Source organism: Astatotilapia calliptera, chromosome 3 (assembly GCF_900246225.1).
Source record: "Astatotilapia calliptera chromosome 3, fAstCal1.2, whole genome shotgun sequence".
Taxonomy (NCBI): domain Eukaryota; kingdom Metazoa; phylum Chordata; class Actinopteri; order Cichliformes; family Cichlidae; genus Astatotilapia; species Astatotilapia calliptera.
Window position 1 is genome coordinate 23,526,839 of NC_039304.1, and position 19,952 is coordinate 23,546,790.

Here is a 19,952-nt window from a genome sequence, read left to right on the forward strand (position 1 = left end):
GAGACAGCCGTACAAAAGCTGATGAAAATAAAACCACAAACACTTCGCCGAGCACTGAAGGCCCCTACACTTCCTTTTCACACACAGCGATTATGCATTTCACATCCTCTGTAATCTAACAGTTTGATATTTTTCAACAAACGTTCTTGCTCTTATGAAAACAGAGGAAAATTGTCACAAAAGGTCAAAAGCGTCACACGTCAAAAATAGCAGATAGCAGCCATGTCTGGGACTTTTACTATGGGCTCCATGTCAACAGAAATGTCACAGCATGCTTTACACCTCACTGCTTATTACTGATTTATGACTGAGTGGAAACTTGACTAAAGCCACCTGTGGCCAATAAAAGAACTGGCCAGTTTTGCTCTTATGTGTCTCTTCATATTTCTGCTCTCCTACTGTCCCCTCCCACACCACAACAGGAAGGAACTGAGCAAAGTGAACAGCCTTTGTTGAGCAACAAAACACAGAACCTGGGAAAGCTTACTAACATTTATTCAGTCCTAAGATTTCTGTGATTTTAAGAAAAGTCACTCGGCAGGGTTGATAATGTGATCGGAGAAACTGGTCATGAAAACCTTAATAGTGAGAAAAAACAAAAGAACCACTCCAGACGAACCAACAACACAAGAATGAATCAGAGGCATCTCTTCATGTCCAGACATGAAATTTATTTTTAAAATATATTTATTCTTGCTATGAAATTAAGAATACAACTAAAACAATTTTTAAAAAATCGGTTAAATCTGTACAAAAAGATCATAATAGGTGAAAAACTATTGACAAGAACCTAACATATCAAATATTAATTCAAAACCTTACCACTGTTTTAAAATAAACCAAAAACAAAAATTTGATTAAAAAAATCTCATTACAGGAATAAAAACCAAGACACATCTTTGTCTCCTCTAAACACACACTTGCTCTTTCTGTTTTTAAACTCCTAACATTCAACAGGTCTCTGGTGACCCATCTAGGGTTATTAACCCATGGTTTGTTTTAGCTAGATGCTAAAAAAGTAAATTAAGTATGCATCGTTTTGCACTCTGGTTATTCATTTTTGGTTTTCCAAACAGATAAAAATTCCATTCAAATGAGTGGATGTTAACTGAATTCAAACCTTTCTCTCTGAGCCTAACTCATCAATAGTCCCCAATGACCGGGTGTCATACATCGAAGCAGGTGAACCATCGCCTCAACCTGTCGTGGTGTTGGCGTCACATACAGATGATGTTATGGGTCTTTTGTCCACATTGCTATTAAGTGGTCCTTTTAATGGAAAATGATTAAAGTCGATTAGAGCCACATCAGGTCGACCTGAGATACTGTTGAAAGGGCTATAAGTGGTAAGATATGAAGAAAGATTGCGCAGCAGGCACACGCAGTGGCATCAGGACAGGAAAAACCCTTTGAGATAAAAACCAAGGTTTATACTCAAGTGTTAGTGAACATGAAGTCGTATTAAAACATTATCCTGATATTCAGATAGTAACTACTGTTTTCCTGATAAACAAAGTAAACAACATGGTGATGGGCTTGCACACACACAATAACAATGCAAAACATGAAATACTGTGGCAGAATACAGCAAGACAATAACATTAGTTATTAGAAGACTCAGTTTGTAGAAGTGTTACAAACAGACCACTTGCGCAGGCCTCAGCTCTTTTTTTTTGAATGACACTACGGTCCCCGTTGGCCCTGCACAGATAAATGCTGGCAAATGTCAACTGAAAGCTGGTGAAAAATGAATACCCACGTTCAGGACACCCCGTGGTACATGTTCATCAGCTTGTTTGGTTAAACAACCATTTCCATGATGACATGATCCGTGCTCATTCTCTTCACAGCATTCTGAGCTGCTGTGAAGAAAAAACAAACAGAACAGCAACATGAATTCTTGCAGCTTTTGTCTTAACAGTCGTCAGCAAACAGCAGTAAAAGGTTTTTAATCAGATCAAGATTGCCTCATTTTTCTAGAAGTAACTTGTTTGTCAAAGGTCACCTGCAATACCACATTGTAACTTTGGAATTTACCTGCAAACCTCAATAACCTCAGCAGCTGGTGTCAAAACACAGTTCACCAGAAAAAACATGGCTGCTTTATAATAACGTGGCACCTAAAGAACAGACTTTTTTCTACCAATAACATCTATTGCTCATGAGCACAGTATAAAAAAATGGACATGACCACCGTGAGATCAACCAATGATTTATAAAGTCTCATTATGAAAGCTCAAATTCACACTTTTGTAGCACCATTTGAAACCAGATTATTAGTTCTTATAACCAAGAATTATGTTGTGGAGGCCGTCCACCTTCAGTTAATACTGTAAAATGATAAAGCCAGACAGGAAATACAATTTAAAAATTTAAAAATTTAAAGTTAAAGCCCTCCGGCAACCATTAAAACATGTATAATGTGAAAACGAACATACAAATGTTATATTTGACATAAGAAAATGAACATATCTACTTTCCTTTATCTCTATTTCCAACTTCACACACAGCAACACCCACACACACACATATGTAGTCAATATATCGTAGAGTGAACTACAAATACAGCATTAGGTGAGCAGATTTTAAGGAGTATTATCCATTGCCATCATATCAACAAAAGGAGGATGACATTACACAGTTAGGCATGGATGATTTGATTATTTGATGTAAGCGCTGAAACCAAACAGTTTCCAAAAGCCTCCCTTTTATGAATTCTAAAATTGTGCATTAATGTAAATGGACTGGTTCTTATATAGTGCTTTTCTAGTCTAATTGAGCACTCAAGGTGCTTTATACAAATAATTCATTCACCCAATCACTTTTTCCAAGCTGTTAGCCTATCTAACATTCATACACAGTCACACTCGATGGATCATCGGAGAGCAACATGGGGTTAGCATCTTGCTCAAGGATATTTGGCATGCAGACTTGGGGGAAGCCAAGAATCGAACCACGAACCTTCCAATCAGTAGATGACCAGCTCTACCGCTACAGCCACTTTTATGAAGACTTTTATGAATTGAATTTGAATTAGTGGCCAAATTATATGTACAGTACAGTGAAAAAAAAGGATTTGCATTCCATTTTCAATGCTTTTCTTTCTTTTACTGATATTTGTCACACTTAAATGTTTCAGAGCTAATAGTTACTTGGCAGTAAGGGCGGAATCAAACATTTGGCAGTGAGCCTGTGACATTGCTGTGGAGAAATTTTGTGTGCATATATATATATATATATATATATATATATATATATATATATATATATATAAGCTTAATCTGATGGCTGGGCCTTCTGGTAGAGAGGAGAATTCATGGTTCCATCAATTATGGTAAGATGTCCGGGTCTTGAAGCAGCAAAGTTGTCCCAGACTATCACACTACCACCACCTTGTTTGACTGATGGCATGATGATCTTCTTATGCTGAGAAAAGGTGAGATGAGAAAACCTTCCAAAAACTTTGGTCTTGTGAGTCCAGACATTATTTTGCCAAAGGTTTTGGGGATCATCGAGATGTTTTTGACACTGTGAGATGAGCCTTTCTTTTTGGTTAGCAGTGATTTACTTAGAACTCTCCCATGAATACAATTTGTATCCATTCTCTTATTGTTGAATCATGAATTCTGACTTTTACTGAACCAAGTGAAGGCTGCAGTTCTTTAGATGGTGTTTTGTGACCTCGCTTGCGGTGTTCCTGTAGATTGTGGCATGATCTGTTGCTTTTTGTAATCTTTAGGCTGATTCACTTTGTCACAAAGGTTCTGTTTAAGGAAATTCTTAAAATGAACAGGTTTGGATACATTGGACTATTATTTTCTTAATGATTTGATGCATGTCACTGTGCCAAATATGCAAAAAAAAAATGAAGACAACAAAATAATCAACAATAGATGACATATCTATTTTATGTAACATTCTATTTTCAGACAACAGTTTTGATTAACAGAAATTGTCACTGACAACAAACAAAAGCCTCCAGAAAACAGTTTACTAGCAGATAGCACATGTTGTTGTTGTTATAACCCAATCTGATAAGAAATACCTCTTACACACTTGCAGGGTTTACTTTACCTCTCCTCCTGTCTCGGTATATAAGCCCCAGTAGAACAGTGGACACCAGGTAAGGCGTTCCCACCAACAGGTGAAATACTAGTCTTAAGACAGAAAAAGAGCAGGGAGCGGCCGGTTCAGCTGCAGATGTAGATGAAGGAAACTCCTGAGATGAAGCTGTAAAGAGATGAACATGGAAATTATACATTTAAATGCTTTATTAAATACATGTTTTCTTTAATTGTGTCTTTTTTAGGGGTAAAATGTTTTTCTCTCTTCATCATTTGCAGATGTACAAAACACAGACAAATATGCAAATTTTGGAGATTTAGATATAATTCCTCTAACAGCCATTTTTTTAAATTTCTTTTTTCTTAAAATGCTTAAAATTTTTAAATTGCTCAACATTGTGTATGTGATGGGATTTTTGTTGCTCACCATCAACTGCCAGCCAGCTGCCTAGTGATTCTTCACCTCCTGAAATGCTGCATTTATAGAGTCCTTCATCAGATTTAGAAACCCTTTTAATGGTGATTTCTCCTGTGGAGTTCCTTTTGATGCAGTGGCCATCTTTATAGAAATCAAAAAACTGGTTGAAGGACTTTGTCTCAGGTGTACAATGCAGTGTTACAGTGGCACCCTCAGACACGGGGAGGGCAGGACTCTCCAAAATCAGAGGCTGATCTTTGGAAAATGCAGAAAATCAAGATTTGTCATTTTTATAGGTTTTCTTTGCTTCGTTTCTAAATGATCTGCCTTAATAAGTGTGACTTTAAGTTTAAATGTTGCATAGCAGAACTTAACGTAGTGTTATTCATACCAGTAATGGTAATGTTGACCACATTGCTCTGCTCCCCACTGACAGACTCACACCAGTACACACCGCTGTCTGGTGGGTAGGTTTGTCCGATGATGCAAGTCGAACCCGAGGAGGCATAGCCCCAGCCAGAGGAGCAGGGTCTGGTCCCCCCTGCGAGCGTTTTCCTCTTCACTTTCCAACCAGTGTTGTTCAACTGTTCGCCACAGCTCAAAGAGATGTTGTCATACCTGAAGAACTGAGACCTGTCAGGGTTGACCTGAAGACAGGCTGTAGGGAAGGAAGGGAGAGAGAAGGAGACAAGAAAAGGGTGAAAATTAAAAAAACAAACAAAAAAACAACAACCAAAAAAAAAACCAGAATGAAAATAATTTATTAAGGACCGAATAAAAGCAGTGTTTAAGAAATAACAGTGTAAGCAGGGATAATGATGGATTATAAGAAAAAAAAATTGTACAAAATTGTTCAAAATATCCTTAAATGTTGAATTTTGTACTCACTCAGCATCAGGCAGAATGGTGTTAACTGCATCCTGTGTCAACACCAACTAACAGAAAAACAGACGCTGATCTCTCACTTCCTGAAGATTTTGGTAGGCGTGGTTGTTTTGTTTGATGGCAGCTGCTGCGGGAAACACATCGAAATGTGTTTGCTCATCAACAGTTATCATGGCATGCGACTGATTTGATTAATGCAACTGACCTGCTTACTAAATGCATCGATTTTATTTCGGGGAAAGTACACCAAACTATAAAACAACCCAAGAAGTTGCCTATGCAAGTAATGCAATCATATATCAACAGTATCATCTGTTTTAATGCATATAAATGCTGGTTCCATTACTTGATTTGATCTCCCTTACACCAATTTATCTTTTTTACAAGATGCGAGCAGCCACCTTAACCCTTAAATGTGTAAGTGGGTCAAAAATGATCCTCCGATAGGTATCATAAGTTTCCTAGAAACAAAGGTCGTAAACAGAGATGGGTAACGCGTTACTGTAATCTGATTACTTTTTTCAAGTAACGAGTAAAGTAAGGGATTACTATTGCAAAAACGGTAATTAGATTACCGTTACTTTCCCGTAGGAACGCTGCGTTACTGCGTTACTAAAACCGTGATTTTTTGCGAGAATGTCTCACGACAGTGACATCAGCAAGTGCGCGTTAGTGACAACAGCTGTCTGCAGATCAACAATGGATCACATATCGAGTGCGGGAGAGAGTATGAGCGTGCAGCGTTTAAAGCGTGGAAGTACTGACCTTACTTTGAGTTTGATTCCATAAAAAGTGACAAAAACATTAGCGTCCATCGTGCGTGGGAAGAAAACTTCTTTTTACAGCGAAAAAAACCCCTAAACTTCCAAGCAAGCACCGAGTGCGCCATGACGTAATGGGAAACTCACAGAGAAAGTCGTGGATTCTTCAACTGACCGCGGCACACCTGCACCAGGGTAAACCTCCGCCTACCGCAGTCCTGCTATACAGGTGAAAATAGAGCAACAGCACCGATGAGTCTTTGACTTTATTTATTTTCTGCTGTGTTTTACTTGCATCTATTTGAAAGAGTGAGTGTAAACACAAAAAATATTTTATTTTATGTACTGGAATGTGCAGAAAATAGCTTTAAATGTTAAACTAATTTATTCAAGTCAGAGAATGTTGCATATAATTAAATTTTTGCTTGATGCATAAAGTTAAAAGATTAAAACTGATAAAACAAGTTAAAAAAAGAGACTTTTCCATTTGATTACATTTTGTATGATGGATTATGCAGAAAAAGTAGAATTGGGCTGAAAGATCTATCGCTTTATCACCTCTTCAGGTTGTAAATCGTGTTTTTAAAAAGTAACTCAGTAACTAAGTAATTAATTACTTTTGAAAATAAGTAATCAGTAAAGTAACGGGATTACTTTTTTGGGGAAGTAATCAGTAATTAGTTACTGATTACTTTTTTCAAGTAACTTGACCAACACTGGTCGTAAAGTTGTAAAGTAAAGTAAACAGTATGTGTGTAGTGATTGTAGCTCGAAACAGGTAGTTTGTCACAATTTAAACAGCGAGCAGATAAGGCAAGAAAACAGCAATGTTTGACTAACTTATTTAAAAATGTAGAGTCCAGTCACTCGTGGATCTAAGAGTTAATATCAGCTGCTGATTTGTGGGCTGATTTATGAGCTACTAGTGATGGGATTTCTGGCTCTTTTTACAGAACCGGCTCTTTCGGCTCCCAACCAGCTCTCCAGGTTGTTTTGTTGCTTTAATTTATTTATTATTAACAACAATTAAAAATTATGCACAAAAGGAATTACTAATGTAAAAAAAGTGGTTTTATTTATATATGTTTATATATAAATATATGTGGTGGCCCTAGAGACAAAGCACATACAAACACATTTCTAGCGTTAACTGAACTTCCAAAACAGAGCTACCTAGATCACTTAAATTACACAATTGAAAGCATATGTGTATTGTTTGTGTATTTATACACAAGCACTCATATATATTCAGATAATTAAAAAAAAAAACTGTTACTACCACACACCAAATCCGGTCGTTGGTACTTGCTGGCTTGTGTAGCCACTAGGTAATAAAAGCTCAACACTGTCCCTAGCATTCTGGAGCACTTCTGTTTGGTTTTGTACGTGCTTCGGAGTTTGTCCTTGCTTCTGAGTTTTTACGTGCTTTGGGGTTTGTACGTGCCGTAAATATACTTTAAATATACTTTTATTTATTCACTCCACATAAAATGTAATAAATAAATCATATAATAATAAAAACCAACTATTTCCATTTCAACTTTTAACTATTTAAATTTTCAGCTTTTTCCTTTTAAACAAATTTAAAGTGAAACAACATAAAACACTGCAAACCACAACACAATTAAATATAAATTAAAATATGAAAACAAAAAGAAGATGCATATTCTCTGTCATATGGGCCTTCATTAATAAACTTTCTGAATCCTTTATCATCCGCAACTGAAAATAGTTGTGAATGATTACTACACCTTTCTAACGTGACGTTGTTGTCTCTGGCTCTCTTTCCCTCCTGCTCTGGTCCTGTGTTACTGTGAGTGTAACTACCGCCCCTCTTCCCAGCGCAAAGCACAAGTCCTGTGCGGAGTGAAGCTAAAAAAAGGGAGAGAGAGGGAGAGAGAAAGAAAAAAGAAAAAAAAAACCTTGTGTCGTTCACTTCAAAGAGTCGGCTCTAGGAGCCATTTCGTTCGCGACCGACACATCACTATTAGCAACCATTCTGAAGCACTAGTTTTAGCATTGCAGCTTTTCTTTGAGCTAAAAGTATCCAAAGATTGAATGCTCTGTTGTTACTAATGCTTGCCAGTGAGATGCATGCATAAACAACAGGTATGAACACAATGACAGACTAATAAAATGACAGAATTTGTCAGAACTGGTAACAAACATCTTCTTGGATGGTCTTTTAGTAGACAACAAATAATCACACAAGCAGTTGCTAGCCTAGCAAGCACAGCTAATGTCTTTTCACTGAAATGGCTAACCACTTTCATAACAACCGACCCTTTTGCACTTTAACATTTTTTTCCACTGATAAAGAAATTGGAAAAGTGCTTTTTTAAATTTCAGTAGAATTCATATTTTATTTCTTCCAGGTGTTAATTTAACATTTTAACACTAGATTAACGTTTTGGTTACACAACAGATATTTAGCACAATGCAGTTTTAAATAATATAAGCCCCCATATAAATCGAGATATTTAGTGATTGTGGAGAAGTAAGTAAATGGTAAATGGACATGTATATCACCTTTATATCACCTTTCTACAAGTCTTACTCACCCAGTCACACACATTCATGCTGGGCTTATGTCTCAGCACTTTTTAACATTTACATGAATGTACTGGGGTCAAAATGAGGTTCACTATCTGATACTTTGGTGTGCATTCAGTATGAGAGCATTAAGAATGAACCACATCATTGACAAATCAGTGACAGTGCTTTGAGGTCTGTGGTCTCTTTGAGCATGTGATTCTTCTTGGAGAGGTCTGCCATCCTGTGGCAGTTGGAGGACACTACAAATGTTAAGCTTTTCGAGGCAGAGGGAAAACTCGGCTGCTAAACACTCGGCATGCCTTCAACTTCTCAGCCTACCATCTTTTTTTAATTGAAGACGATGACTAACCTCATTTTTTTGTTCCCCTTATACATCAATACAGCTTTTATACATATGCTACTAAGAAAAACACAAGGATGTGTTGGGGGAAAAAAATCACAGATTTAATCTTTAATGCATGTCCTTCTTTACTACATTAATGAATCTTCCCTTTGGTCCTCCAAGAGATCCACTACTCTGTCAAACATTAAATTAATCTGTGTGCATCCCACTCAACGAACTGTAGTTTACTATGGGTATCTTTTGTCATGGTCCTGGGTCGGTGACCCAGCGCTTTTAGTTTATCATTTTCTAGTTTATTATGATGATGATTATTATTGTTTGGGTTCTATGTGTTATATTTGGTCTGTGTCTCTGTCTGTCTATGGTGTCACCCTGTCTGTTTGTCATACATACATACATATTTGAGAAAATCATATTGTGCTGAGAGATTTGTAAACTACTTTCACAGCTGGGTGAAGTTGGTGGAAAGTTACATTTTAATAATAACTTAAATGAATGCATGCCCTTGTGCAAAAACATCACCAAACAAAAATGATATCATTTGGGATTACAGATGATAGATGACAAACATTTTTACATGAGCCACTGAAACCGAGCTCACTGTCCAAGTTTAGCAAATGTAACCTTTCAATTACAGAAATACAAAGATACCCTTTTGCACATTTTATGCAAAAACCTGGAAATATTTTTAATTAAAGAACAAAAAGGTTAATGTATGAGCAGGATGAATACATCATGATATATACAATAATTCAATAACAATTAAAAAAAAAAAGAAGAGAGTGAGCTTACTTGATTTAGATTCTTGGAAAAGATCTCCTATATCCATGCTAATTTTAGCACAGAACATTTTGTTTTTTCCCCCAAATCATGGTAAAGCATCATGGTCTCTGTGATTTTGCAAATGGTAATGCAAAAAATAAAAAAATAAAAAAAATCAAAGACCTGTATCTCTTACATACTTTCCTTAGTGATTAATAAAGTATTCTGATTCTGATTCTGTAGGACTAGCTTAGTTTTCTAGAAATACACCACCGGGCTGGCTCAGTTCTTTTAAATTCCATTTTTCTACTACTTATTTGAACTCTTATCTAGAGGTAACAATCTAAGCAGTGATGCCAAGATCCCCCCTTTTCCAACAACACCGAGGCACCACAACAGCCAGTGCAATACTCACGTCACTGCAGCTGACTGTCAAGCTCCTACTCCACGCTTCAGTCACTGGTGTTAAATTTCAGCACCTATTGCTCAGTTAAGGAGTTTCAATCATTTGAACCAAGTGAGCATTACCTTGCCATGCACTTATTCTAGTACAATTTACGTTTCCTTTTGTTTTCATTTCTTAATAAACCTTTCTGTTCATCTCCTTCAGGTAAATTTCTCAGGAGGTTGTGATGGTTATTGAATTCTGTTAAATGTGGAAGTACTGAGGAGTGTCTACGCTGAGGAAGGCGGGTGCTTCGATGCGGTGAGACACTGGAGTTGATCATCTGGTGGCTACTGAGAGCAGAAGAAGGGTTGGATGTTGATGAATGTAGTTGTAAAATATCTGGACTGCTGTACATACGGTGGTTTCTTTGAGATATGTGACCAGGGTCTGGAAAGCTGTCTTGTCTTTTGATAACAATTTTCGAACCCCTGCTTTTGAGTAAGTTGCCAGATTTTGTAGTGTTAATGCTGGTTGAAGCTGAAGATGGGTTTGGATTGTACACACTGGTGACGTTGTTAATGTCAGGGCTATGATTTAAGAATAATTGTGAGGGTTTTGGAACATCTCCTGTGGTTGTGGAATGGCGTCGAACAATTGTTGCCCTGTCGTAGTGAGTAACTTTGTTGTTCTGTATTTTTATGGTCTCATCGTCCATAAGAAACTCATTCATCTGCCCATTGTGGCCATTTACCAAGTTGTCCGTTGTCAGTAGGTGGTAGCTTTCACACGTTATACTTCGATCTGATGACTTCTTGGTCTCTAGCTGCTTTACAATAGCTGTAAAATAAAATAAAATAATCAGCTGAATAATCTAGTTGTAGAAAGAAACCAAGATGTATACAGCTACAAGAGAATTACCCTGCTTTTCACTTTATTTATGACTTCAGAAAACACTTTCCCAATCACTGTTTTGGGAAAAGAATTCCCAGGACTTATTTGTCCAGCATGTCAAACAGACAAACAGATTGGAATGAGATCTGGGGAATTTGAAGGGCAAGTCAACACCCCAAATTTATTGTTGGGCTCCTCAAACCATTCCTGAACCATTTTTGCTTTGTGGTAGGGTGCATTATCCTGCCAAAAGGTTCCACAGTTATCAGGGAACACCTTTCACATGAAAGGGTGATTGTCTACAACAATGTTTAGGCAGGTGGTACATCGAAATAACATCTACATGGATGGCAGGACCCAAGGTTTCCCAACATTGTCCAAAGCATCACATTGCCTCTGACAGCTTGCTCTTCTCCATGATACCAGGTGTTCCCCAGGTAAGCAACACAAACAAAGCTGGCCATCCAGCTGGCCATTTCTTCAATTGCTCTGTGGTGTAGTTCTGATGCTCATACGTCCATTGTTGGTGCTTTCAGTGCTGGACAGTGGTCAGCACTGCCACCCTGACTGGTGTTTGGCTATGCAGCCCCTTATGCAACTGCAATGCACCGTGTATTCTGACACCTTTCTATCAGAACAGGCATTAACTTATTTTGCAATTTGAACTACAGTAGCGTGTCTGTTGGATTGGACCAGACAGACCAGCCCGTGTTTCCCACAACAATTAGTGAACCTTGGCCACCTATGATCCTGTTGCTGGTTCACCACTGTTCCTTTCTTGGACCATTTTTCATAGATTTTGACCACTCCAGACTAGAAACACTGCACAAGATCTGCAGTTTTAGAAATACTCTGACTAGCCTAACCATTACAATTTCTTAGACTTGCCAATTTTCTCTGATTCTAACATCAACTCTGAGGACAAAATGTTCACTTGCTCCATATTGTTTCCCACCCACTAACAGGTGCTATGATGAAGACAAAATCAGTGGTCATAATGTTATTAAGAATCAGTGTGTGCACTTCCCAACACTGATTACTGATCACTGGACATACCTCACTATAAAATATGTCTAAGCTGCTCAGTATATATAAAAGTATATGGCTCCGTGGCTTGCCTTGCTGTAGCACTGTTTTTGTTTTCGTCTTTTAGTTGAGAACTGTTACTTACCAAATTTGCCACATGGCTTAAACAAAAGAGCAATCAGTCCAGCTGCAGCTAAGAGAAATCCAGCTGTTCCTCCAATGGTGATGACAACCATTTGAAGATCAGATTTCATACAGCCAGCTAAAATGACATAACACTGTGCGGTTTTATAAATAACTTGGAATATTTTGAAAATGTAAAATACTCTAAAACATAAACCTCACATAGATGAAAAATGCAAATAAAACATGATTTTAGGTGTAAGATGTACACATGTCACAGTGAAGTCCCTGCATACCTGGTATGAGGATTGTTGTTTCCCTTGTCAGGTTAAACTCTGGTTGATGAACTCTGCAGGTGACACTAAATGACATAATTAGTGTTATATTAGTGAAAAGCTCATTTTACTGTTAGGTGGTTAGTAAAAACATCATCTGTAGTATTGTGCAAAAGTCTTGAGCCAGTCTTCATTTATATGGGAAAAAGTGTCCTCGTGGACTGTGACCTTTTCATTGTGTGAAGTGTCCTGCAAAATAATTATTTTTTAAAGCTGTGTTTTACCATCTTCCTGGCAGAATAGAAAGAGAGAGGTTCAAATGTTTTGCAGAGTACTGTAAAAAAAATTAATGCCAAGATGAATATTTTGTTTCCTCATTTCTAAACCACTTTATAGATGTTTTAGAAAGTGTAAGTATATATGTATAACCTGCTGGTAGCTCTTTGCAGAGTGGCTTTTCGTGTCACAGTGAAACATCCACGGGCATCTTGTTCTCTTTTTGGATTTTCCTCAGAGATCTTTTTTCCTTTGTCATCCAGAAATGTTATCTGAGGCTCTGGCAGCCAGCAGTTTCCTTCGCAATGCAGAGCAATGTCACCGCCCTCCACTGAAATCACAGAAAGCTTTGGCTCCGAAACAGCCACTGTAAAAGCAACAAAAACAGATTTATGTATCTGCCACACATGTATCCTAATTTATTGCTTGTTCTACTCTTGTTTTTATACTAAAATATATGATGTCTAATCCTAAATCTTTTTATAGAACTTGCTTCTGAAGAAGAATGAAAGGCACTCTAAGTGACACATATCCCATAAAAACTGCTGTTAAAAACAATTCAATTATTTGCAGTGGCTTGCAAAAGCAGGACAACGACCCTAAACATAAAGCCAGGGCAACAATGGAATGGTTTAAAACAAAACATATCCATGTGTTAGAATGGCCCAGTCAAAGTCCAGATCTAAATCCAATCGAGAATCTGTGGCAAGATCTGAAAACTGCTGTTCACAAACGCTGTCCATCTAATCTGACTGAGCTGGAGCTGTTTTGCAAAGAAGAATGGGCAAGGATTTCAGTCTGTAGATGTGCAAAGCTGGTAGAGACAGACCCTAAAAGACTGGCAGCTGTAATTGCAGCAAAAGATGGTTCTACAAAGTATTGACTCAGGGGGCTGAATAATTACGCACACCCCACTTTTCAGTTATTTATTTGTAAAAGATTTTTGGAATCATGTATGATTTTCGTTCCACTTCTCACGTGTACACCACTTTGTATTGGTCTTTCACGTGGAATTCCAATAAAATTGATTCATGTTTGTGGCTGTAATGTGACAAAATGTGGAAAAGTTCAATGGGGCCGAATACTTTTGCAAGCCACTGTATATGGTGACAAATCACAGTAACAGTTGTCTCAAGGTTATTATTGTTGAAAGGGTCTTTAACCGTACAATAATTTTAAGAAGCTGTGCTTTTCATTAAGTAAACTACTTTTTTTCAAAAGCTACATGGAGCCAAGCCAAAGTAGATGACTGTGGTTTGTCAAGGTGTCCCTTCATCTGAAAAAACGAATTCTGTGCCCTGTGGAAAGGAAATGTATTTTGTGTGAACCAATCTTTAACTTTTGCAGGAGCTTAGATCCCATATTTATCAAATATCATTAATATCATAAAATATGCAATTCTGTCAAGTAGTAAAAAGCAACAGCAAGAAACTAAATATAGCTGGTTATATGACCATCTTTAAGACTAAACACTAGATATGGCTGGTGCTGTTTAAAGGTCAGCACGCACGTTTTAATTTCAAATTCAACTAACAAAATACTTGGATGTTTCATAACACACCAAGACCAAAATTTAACTGATAAACATGGTAGAGGTATTATCATGGTTTTGGTTGTGTTGACATTTTTAGTCATTGAGGAAACACTTCATTCAACACTGGCAAAGATTAAACAAGCTGGGGAAATACTGGATATGTTTTTGCAGACCAATTCACTGTTGGGCAATTGTCATGAGGTTAATAACAAACCAGTTCTCTCTGCAATGCCACACCTGACCATATAGTCAGATCTATATCTATACTTTGAACTAAGAGGCTTGGTAGAAGATATGAATCTGTTGCTGTACTTCAAGCTTAAAAAATGACTCAGAAAAAGATAATATTTTGTGGCCCATTAAGATCAAATGCGACATATGAATGTACTAATTAACCAAAAAAACAAGGTGATTCTGAATATAGTTCATGACTGACCTCCACACCTAATGCCTCTGATTTCCACATTAACCGCTAATATAATACTCTTTGTTTGCTTTTTAACATGCACCGTATAACAATAGTATTAAAATGAAAACAATAAAATAGCTAAATTTATTTAATGTGCACAGTCATATCAAAAACAAGAACAAGTTCCCACTGATGATTTCACAAAAAAACATTTCTACATCTTTTGAAGTCTGCAATTGAAATCAATTAAGAGATCTTCAAATCACTCTGTAATGTATTCCATGAAGATGGGGCAGAAAAGGAGAATGCCCTCTTTCCCAGCTCCGTATAAACTTATTGGAACAGTAAATGTAATGATGTCCCAACGCTGCAGTCTATGACTAAATATGTACTCTGATAAATAAAAGGTCAGTAAAGGAGAAAAAGATTGATAGATAAAATGATACCAATGAACCATGCTGCCAATGAGGACCAGTCAACCAGTGAACATAGAGCACAGTGGTGAGCTAAAAGTTTACAGCCAGTTATAAATCTTAACGCCCCATGATGGACAGAATCCAACAGATGAAGATAGTGAGCAGAGGCATTCATGTAAATGATACCAATGTAATCCAGGAAGGGTAAAAAAGTGGCATTAACAAGCCTTTTCCTTGCAATGAAAGAGAAACATGATCAGTTCATGAAAAAGAATCCCAACTTCAATCAAGTCAATAGGATGTATTGGAACCTGGTCCTGCTTAAGAACAAGTCCTCTGAATGATGATGATGTGAATAGCTTATCCTGGTAAAAATATATCGGATAAAACAGCTCTCCAAACTCATGGCAAGCAAAATGTTATATAAAATAAAAAAAGGATTGTAATATCTACATTATGTCACCATGGAAAACCAAAGTCGGTTGTCTTATTGTAAGCCTAATTGAACAGTTTTGGTTTCTAAACCCTAACCCAGCATCAACTAAAAATGTAGTACAGGTAAGTTATAAAAAAGGGTCTTTTATAGCCTTACACATCCTCTATTATAAGACTTGGTGCATAGCTTTACTTCATAATTAAACTACATGCTGCTAAGAGCTCTGACTCTAATATACATATAATAAATGGGCAAGGATTCAACTCTCAGGCTGGTGGACTACACAGTTCACAGCCGAATTACCAATGTGGAAATGAACATTAGTAGACATACCCACAACCAGCTCCACTTTTGTAACCTTCCTGATGGCATTTTTCTGGAATATGAGGCACTGGTACTTTCCAGTATCAGACACCTGCACATTGGAGATCCGTAATGAAATGTTTCCATCTTTCAGCTCTTTCACGATGAGGCTTGTCCTGTAATCGAAGGCTGGATTCTTCATCTCGTAGGCCTCACAACCATCCCGGTACAAGAAGACAACATCTGGCTTCAAGCCTTCCTTGGACCACTCAACAGTCGGAAAGTCAGTGTTGTCAGAGATATTAAAACTGCACGGTAGAATAACATCTCCACCAGCAAAGGCAAGAACGTGCAGTGGCTGACCATGAGCACGGGATTCACCTAGAAAAAAACCCACAAGAGGAATAATCAACCATATTTATACTAATAAAGCTGTGTGCAAACTCCATCTGGATTGCCTCCTTTACATTATTCTATGTGTTATAGGTGAAGAGAGCCGAGAGCTACAAGGCAAACTCTGCAATTTACCAGTCTTTTTAAAATACTGGTCAATACTCTGCATATTGACCAGTAGGATTACAATTACATTACAGAGAAAATGAAGTATAACCTATATGTTTTTATCCCCATGTTAAATCTGTAAGGGCATAAATCTGTCACAACAAAGATAGAGGTAAACCTTTGACTTCAATAGGAGAAAAAAACCTTTTAAAATTTTGAAAATTCTTTTTGACTCCTCAAGGCTCCTGAAATTGAAGTTAATTTAGGTAATATTTGAAAATTACCACCCTAATGACAGCCCAACTGAAAAAGAGCACCAAGACTGGCAAGGCTGTTTTTTTTTCATAGCACTTTAAACGCTACAATCAGCTGCATTTCTAATGATCTTCTCAGCTGCATAAATTACAGCTGTAGTTTTCTGTGATGCAAGTACATTGGAGGCTTAGTCACTCGAATGCATTTCTCATCGATTTCCTCATAAACATTTGATATGCACTGACTTTTCTGTTGGGGTTCACACGAAATGCATAGTATTTGGGTAATGGTACAACTATTGGGACGAGTCCATGTGGTGAACTTTGCACAGTGTTCCTGATTGGTTTAGGATGATTAAGATATTGTTCACCAATAAAAAAAACACAGGTTGAACTAGGGGTGCACATCAGTGAACAACACTGTTCCACTTCTTGACAGAAAAGGAAAGGTATAGTTCATGAGGTAAGCTGGGGAAGACCCCAAACCTGTAAGATGTATAGTTTTTATATAAAGATGTCCCACACTGTCCCACACAAACATACTGTATGTTCACTTTGTTAGGACTCAGAAAACTGTGACATTCAATTAAGATAAACATGTCATGTCAATAACACATGTACACACTCACCAGCCAGTTTTTAGGTACAGCTGTGCAACTGCATGTTAATGCAAATATCTATTCACACGAATCACATGGCGACAAATTATTGCATTAAGACATGCAGACGTGGTTAAGACAACCTGCTGATGTTTAAACTGTTTAAAAATGAGAAAGAAAAGTAATTTCAGGAACTTTAAACTTATACACAGTTATAATTTTACATTTCACTCAGTTCATGCATGCAGATGAATTATACTTGGGGTTATATACATAATCATACATTCCTGTTACTGTATGCATACATGATATAAAATCCCACCTATAACACCCAAGAGGAACTTTTTCTGCTCTTCTTCTAAGTGTCAGAAATATAATCCACAAATTTTATTAATAACGTTTTGATCGGACATCATTTTCCAGCTAATTGACTTACAAAAGGTAGCGGCATCAGGTGAAGCAGTTTATATAAACACTTTCCCATAGCAGTGGAAGATAAACAGTAGCAGTACTGCTTGCATCTCCTCAGTACATACACTGAAACATCCTCGTGATGTGCTTTACTGGCTTTAACCGGCTTTTCCGGTTAAAAAAAGAAAAAGAAATAAGGACATTTAAAGAAATCCAAACGCATGCTTGTTGTTTTATCGATTGGCTCCTGTGATTCTTATTCTGCCAACAGCAGAAAAAAAGCATTTTGCCGTCAACTGTTCTATTAATTTTGTCTTTCAGCGAAATGCTTAATTTGTTTCTCAAGTCACGTTTCCATTTGAATAACTGTAATTTAACTTTGACATGCGCAACGTTAATTTAAAGCAACCCGGCTCTCTTTCTTACCTATATAAGCTGACAACAGACCGGCAATCACGAGAAGACGATGATACATCATCAGTACACAGTTATTAATAAAACCAGTTAAATGTTTCGAAAGTAATCATTCTCTCCTCAGACACAAGCGACTCTTTAAGATCAGACTTGCAAAAACAGTCACACTGAATGAGAACTGAATTGTCAACTTCAGACTTTGGACCTGGGCTTGGGTGTGTGCTATGGGTGGGTGTGTTAAAGATTGCTACACTTTTACTTCTCATTCGCTTACACATGAAACGCCAACACCAGCTCTAACTTCCCTGTAAAATACAACAACAACAACAACAAAACAAAAAATGAAAACACTAACTTGAACTCCAAGACGTTTAAAGGATGGCTGGAGGTCCATAATATTGAATTTGCAAATCAAGTGGGTGGGTGGTGGTTCCGCTCTTCTACTTAGAGCGGTATTTCCTGAGATGAGCTAAAACACACACACACAAATATTTATGAATATTTAATGTAGCAGGTTCACAAATAATAATTAAAAGACCTCAGCTACAAAAAGTAGAAAATACAGATTTATCATAACTATGATAGTATTAGACAAGCTTTCACTGACAGATCCGTGTTGGATTTTTTTCCTTTCATTAATTGTTAGAAGACTTTTTTGTGTAACCCTGACTACACTGCAAAACGAGAATTCATTTATTCTAACAGGTTAGAATGAGATGTGCCATTAAAGGTGGTGTGACAGCTACCTGAAAAATCTGATTAAAAATTATCTTAAAATATAGTGATTCTTTTTTTTCCTACGTTTAATTAGACAATCCAGCAATATCCACAATAATACTTCAATAGAAAAACTTAACACTTAACAATTTTTTCAGATACTGAACTATATTAAGCTATTTGGTAATTTGACTCCAACTACCCATCAAAGCAGAAATAATCCCAGTGGTGACATGATTTAGGACAGGATCCCCAGACTCTACATGGGAGTGAAGATGAAGATTGCAGCTTGGATGGGTCCAGGAGGCTTATTGCACTAATTGGAGAATGAAAGACAGAAGAACACTAAGAACTAAAGCAAGCAAAGTAGAGCCTGGTTGGCTCGGAGAAGGCAGGCAGGAACATGATTAGATTAATGACATCAGTCACGAGTTTGACAGCGTCATTTACAGTGGAATGTTTCAGTTCCGCCACAAGAGGGTGCTCTTCTTCTGTATTCTGCCTTAAGGTGATCATCTAAATGTTCCTCAGTTTCACATTAAAACAAACAAACAATTGATTTATGCCAAATAAGATGAGGAAAAACGGATGAATATTAAATGTATTATTCTTTTTACCTTTCAAATTGCTCTTAACTATAAAGATTCAGTAGAACTTAAAAATCATCTCAACTGTTAACAGGTATGTCAAAATATAAAGATTAGAAAATCCAACAAACTCTTAAACTGTGCAAGGTCTGTGTGTGTGCTCACATGCATGCATGTAAGTGAGTAACTGAGTAGTTAAAGAAACTTTCTTCACATAGCATCAAGTTAATTCATGTTTGAAGTCAGAGTATCGCACTTCATTAGCTTCTTATATTCAGGAAATGTCTAACCTGCCCAGAGGAGGTGGTATTTCTGGATCATTTTCACATGCTCAATTTCCCTTTGGGATTAATGAAGTTTCTCTGATTCTGATATGTCTTTTCAGCTGCAACAACATGTTGTTGCATCTCTGGCAGATGCAGTTCCGCATTTTAAGTGTTGCACTGAATGCTTTCGTGTTCTTTTTCCCTATTAAAGCCCAAAGATGCCACCCAAATACACATTTAAGGGTTGAACTATAAAAAATAGGAATTTTTTGCAGTTTTTCACAATTCGCAGGTGCTCTATGAATGTAATCCCTGTGAATTTTGGAGGTTTCCTGTA

At 37.2% G+C, this 19,952-nt stretch overlaps 2 protein-coding genes across 3 annotated transcripts; both read right to left on the bottom strand.

Moving 5' to 3' along the window:
• Positions 1-792: 792 nt before the first annotated feature.
• Positions 793-5,466, bottom strand: LOC113019002 (Fc receptor-like protein 5). Of its 2 annotated transcripts, XM_026162484.1 has the most exons (6): positions 5,371-5,466; positions 4,874-5,140; positions 4,492-4,737; positions 4,075-4,230; positions 1,760-1,862; positions 793-1,407 (listed from the first exon to the last, which is right to left on the bottom strand). In XM_026162484.1, the coding sequence occupies exons 1-5, from the start codon at positions 5,399-5,401 to the stop codon at positions 1,801-1,803; spliced, it is 762 nt and encodes a 253-aa protein (XP_026018269.1). In that variant the 5' UTR covers positions 5,402-5,466; the 3' UTR covers positions 793-1,407; positions 1,760-1,800. The 2 variants fall into 2 exon arrangements, with proteins under 2 accessions (XP_026018269.1, XP_026018268.1); XM_026162483.1 differs by having other exon boundaries at positions 793-1,862.
• On the bottom strand, positions 5,444-19,599 carry LOC113013746 (putative selection and upkeep of intraepithelial T-cells protein 1 homolog). The gene is made up of 9 exons (XM_026154894.1): positions 18,965-19,599; positions 18,401-18,514; positions 17,251-17,378; positions 15,897-16,247; positions 12,922-13,135; positions 12,514-12,578; positions 12,240-12,356; positions 10,929-11,014; positions 5,444-5,494 (listed from the first exon to the last, which is right to left on the bottom strand). Exons 4-9 carry the CDS (start codon positions 16,066-16,068, stop codon positions 5,444-5,446), a joined length of 705 nt encoding a protein of 234 aa, XP_026010679.1. The 5' UTR covers positions 16,069-16,247; positions 17,251-17,378; positions 18,401-18,514; positions 18,965-19,599.
• Positions 19,600-19,952: the final 353 nt, after the last annotated feature.

Bases quoted from the DNA above. Each gene is read 5' to 3' on its own strand.
- LOC113019002 (XM_026162484.1), bottom strand. From the start codon at position 5,401: ATGCAGTTAACACCATTCTGCCTGATGCTGA. The intron at 4,231-4,491 runs GTGAGCAACAAA...ATCTCTTTACAG, and splicing joins CAGCTGGCTGGCAGTTGATG to CTTCATCTCAGGAGTTTCCT. The intron at 1,863-4,074 runs GTAAAGTAAACC...TTTTCTTCACAG, and splicing joins ATACCGAGACAGGAGGAGAG to CAGCTCAGAATGCTGTGAAG.
- LOC113013746 (XM_026154894.1), bottom strand. From the start codon at position 16,068: ATGAAGAATCCAGCCTTCGATTACAGGACAAGCCTCATCGTGAAAGAG. The intron at 12,579-12,921 runs GTTATACATATA...TATGTCATTTAG, and splicing joins CTGCAAAGAGCTACCAGCAG to TGTCACCTGCAGAGTTCATC. The intron at 5,495-10,928 runs GTAAATGGCCAC...TGTTTCCCGCAG, and splicing joins TACTGACAACGGACAACTTG to CAGCTGCCATCAAACAAAAC.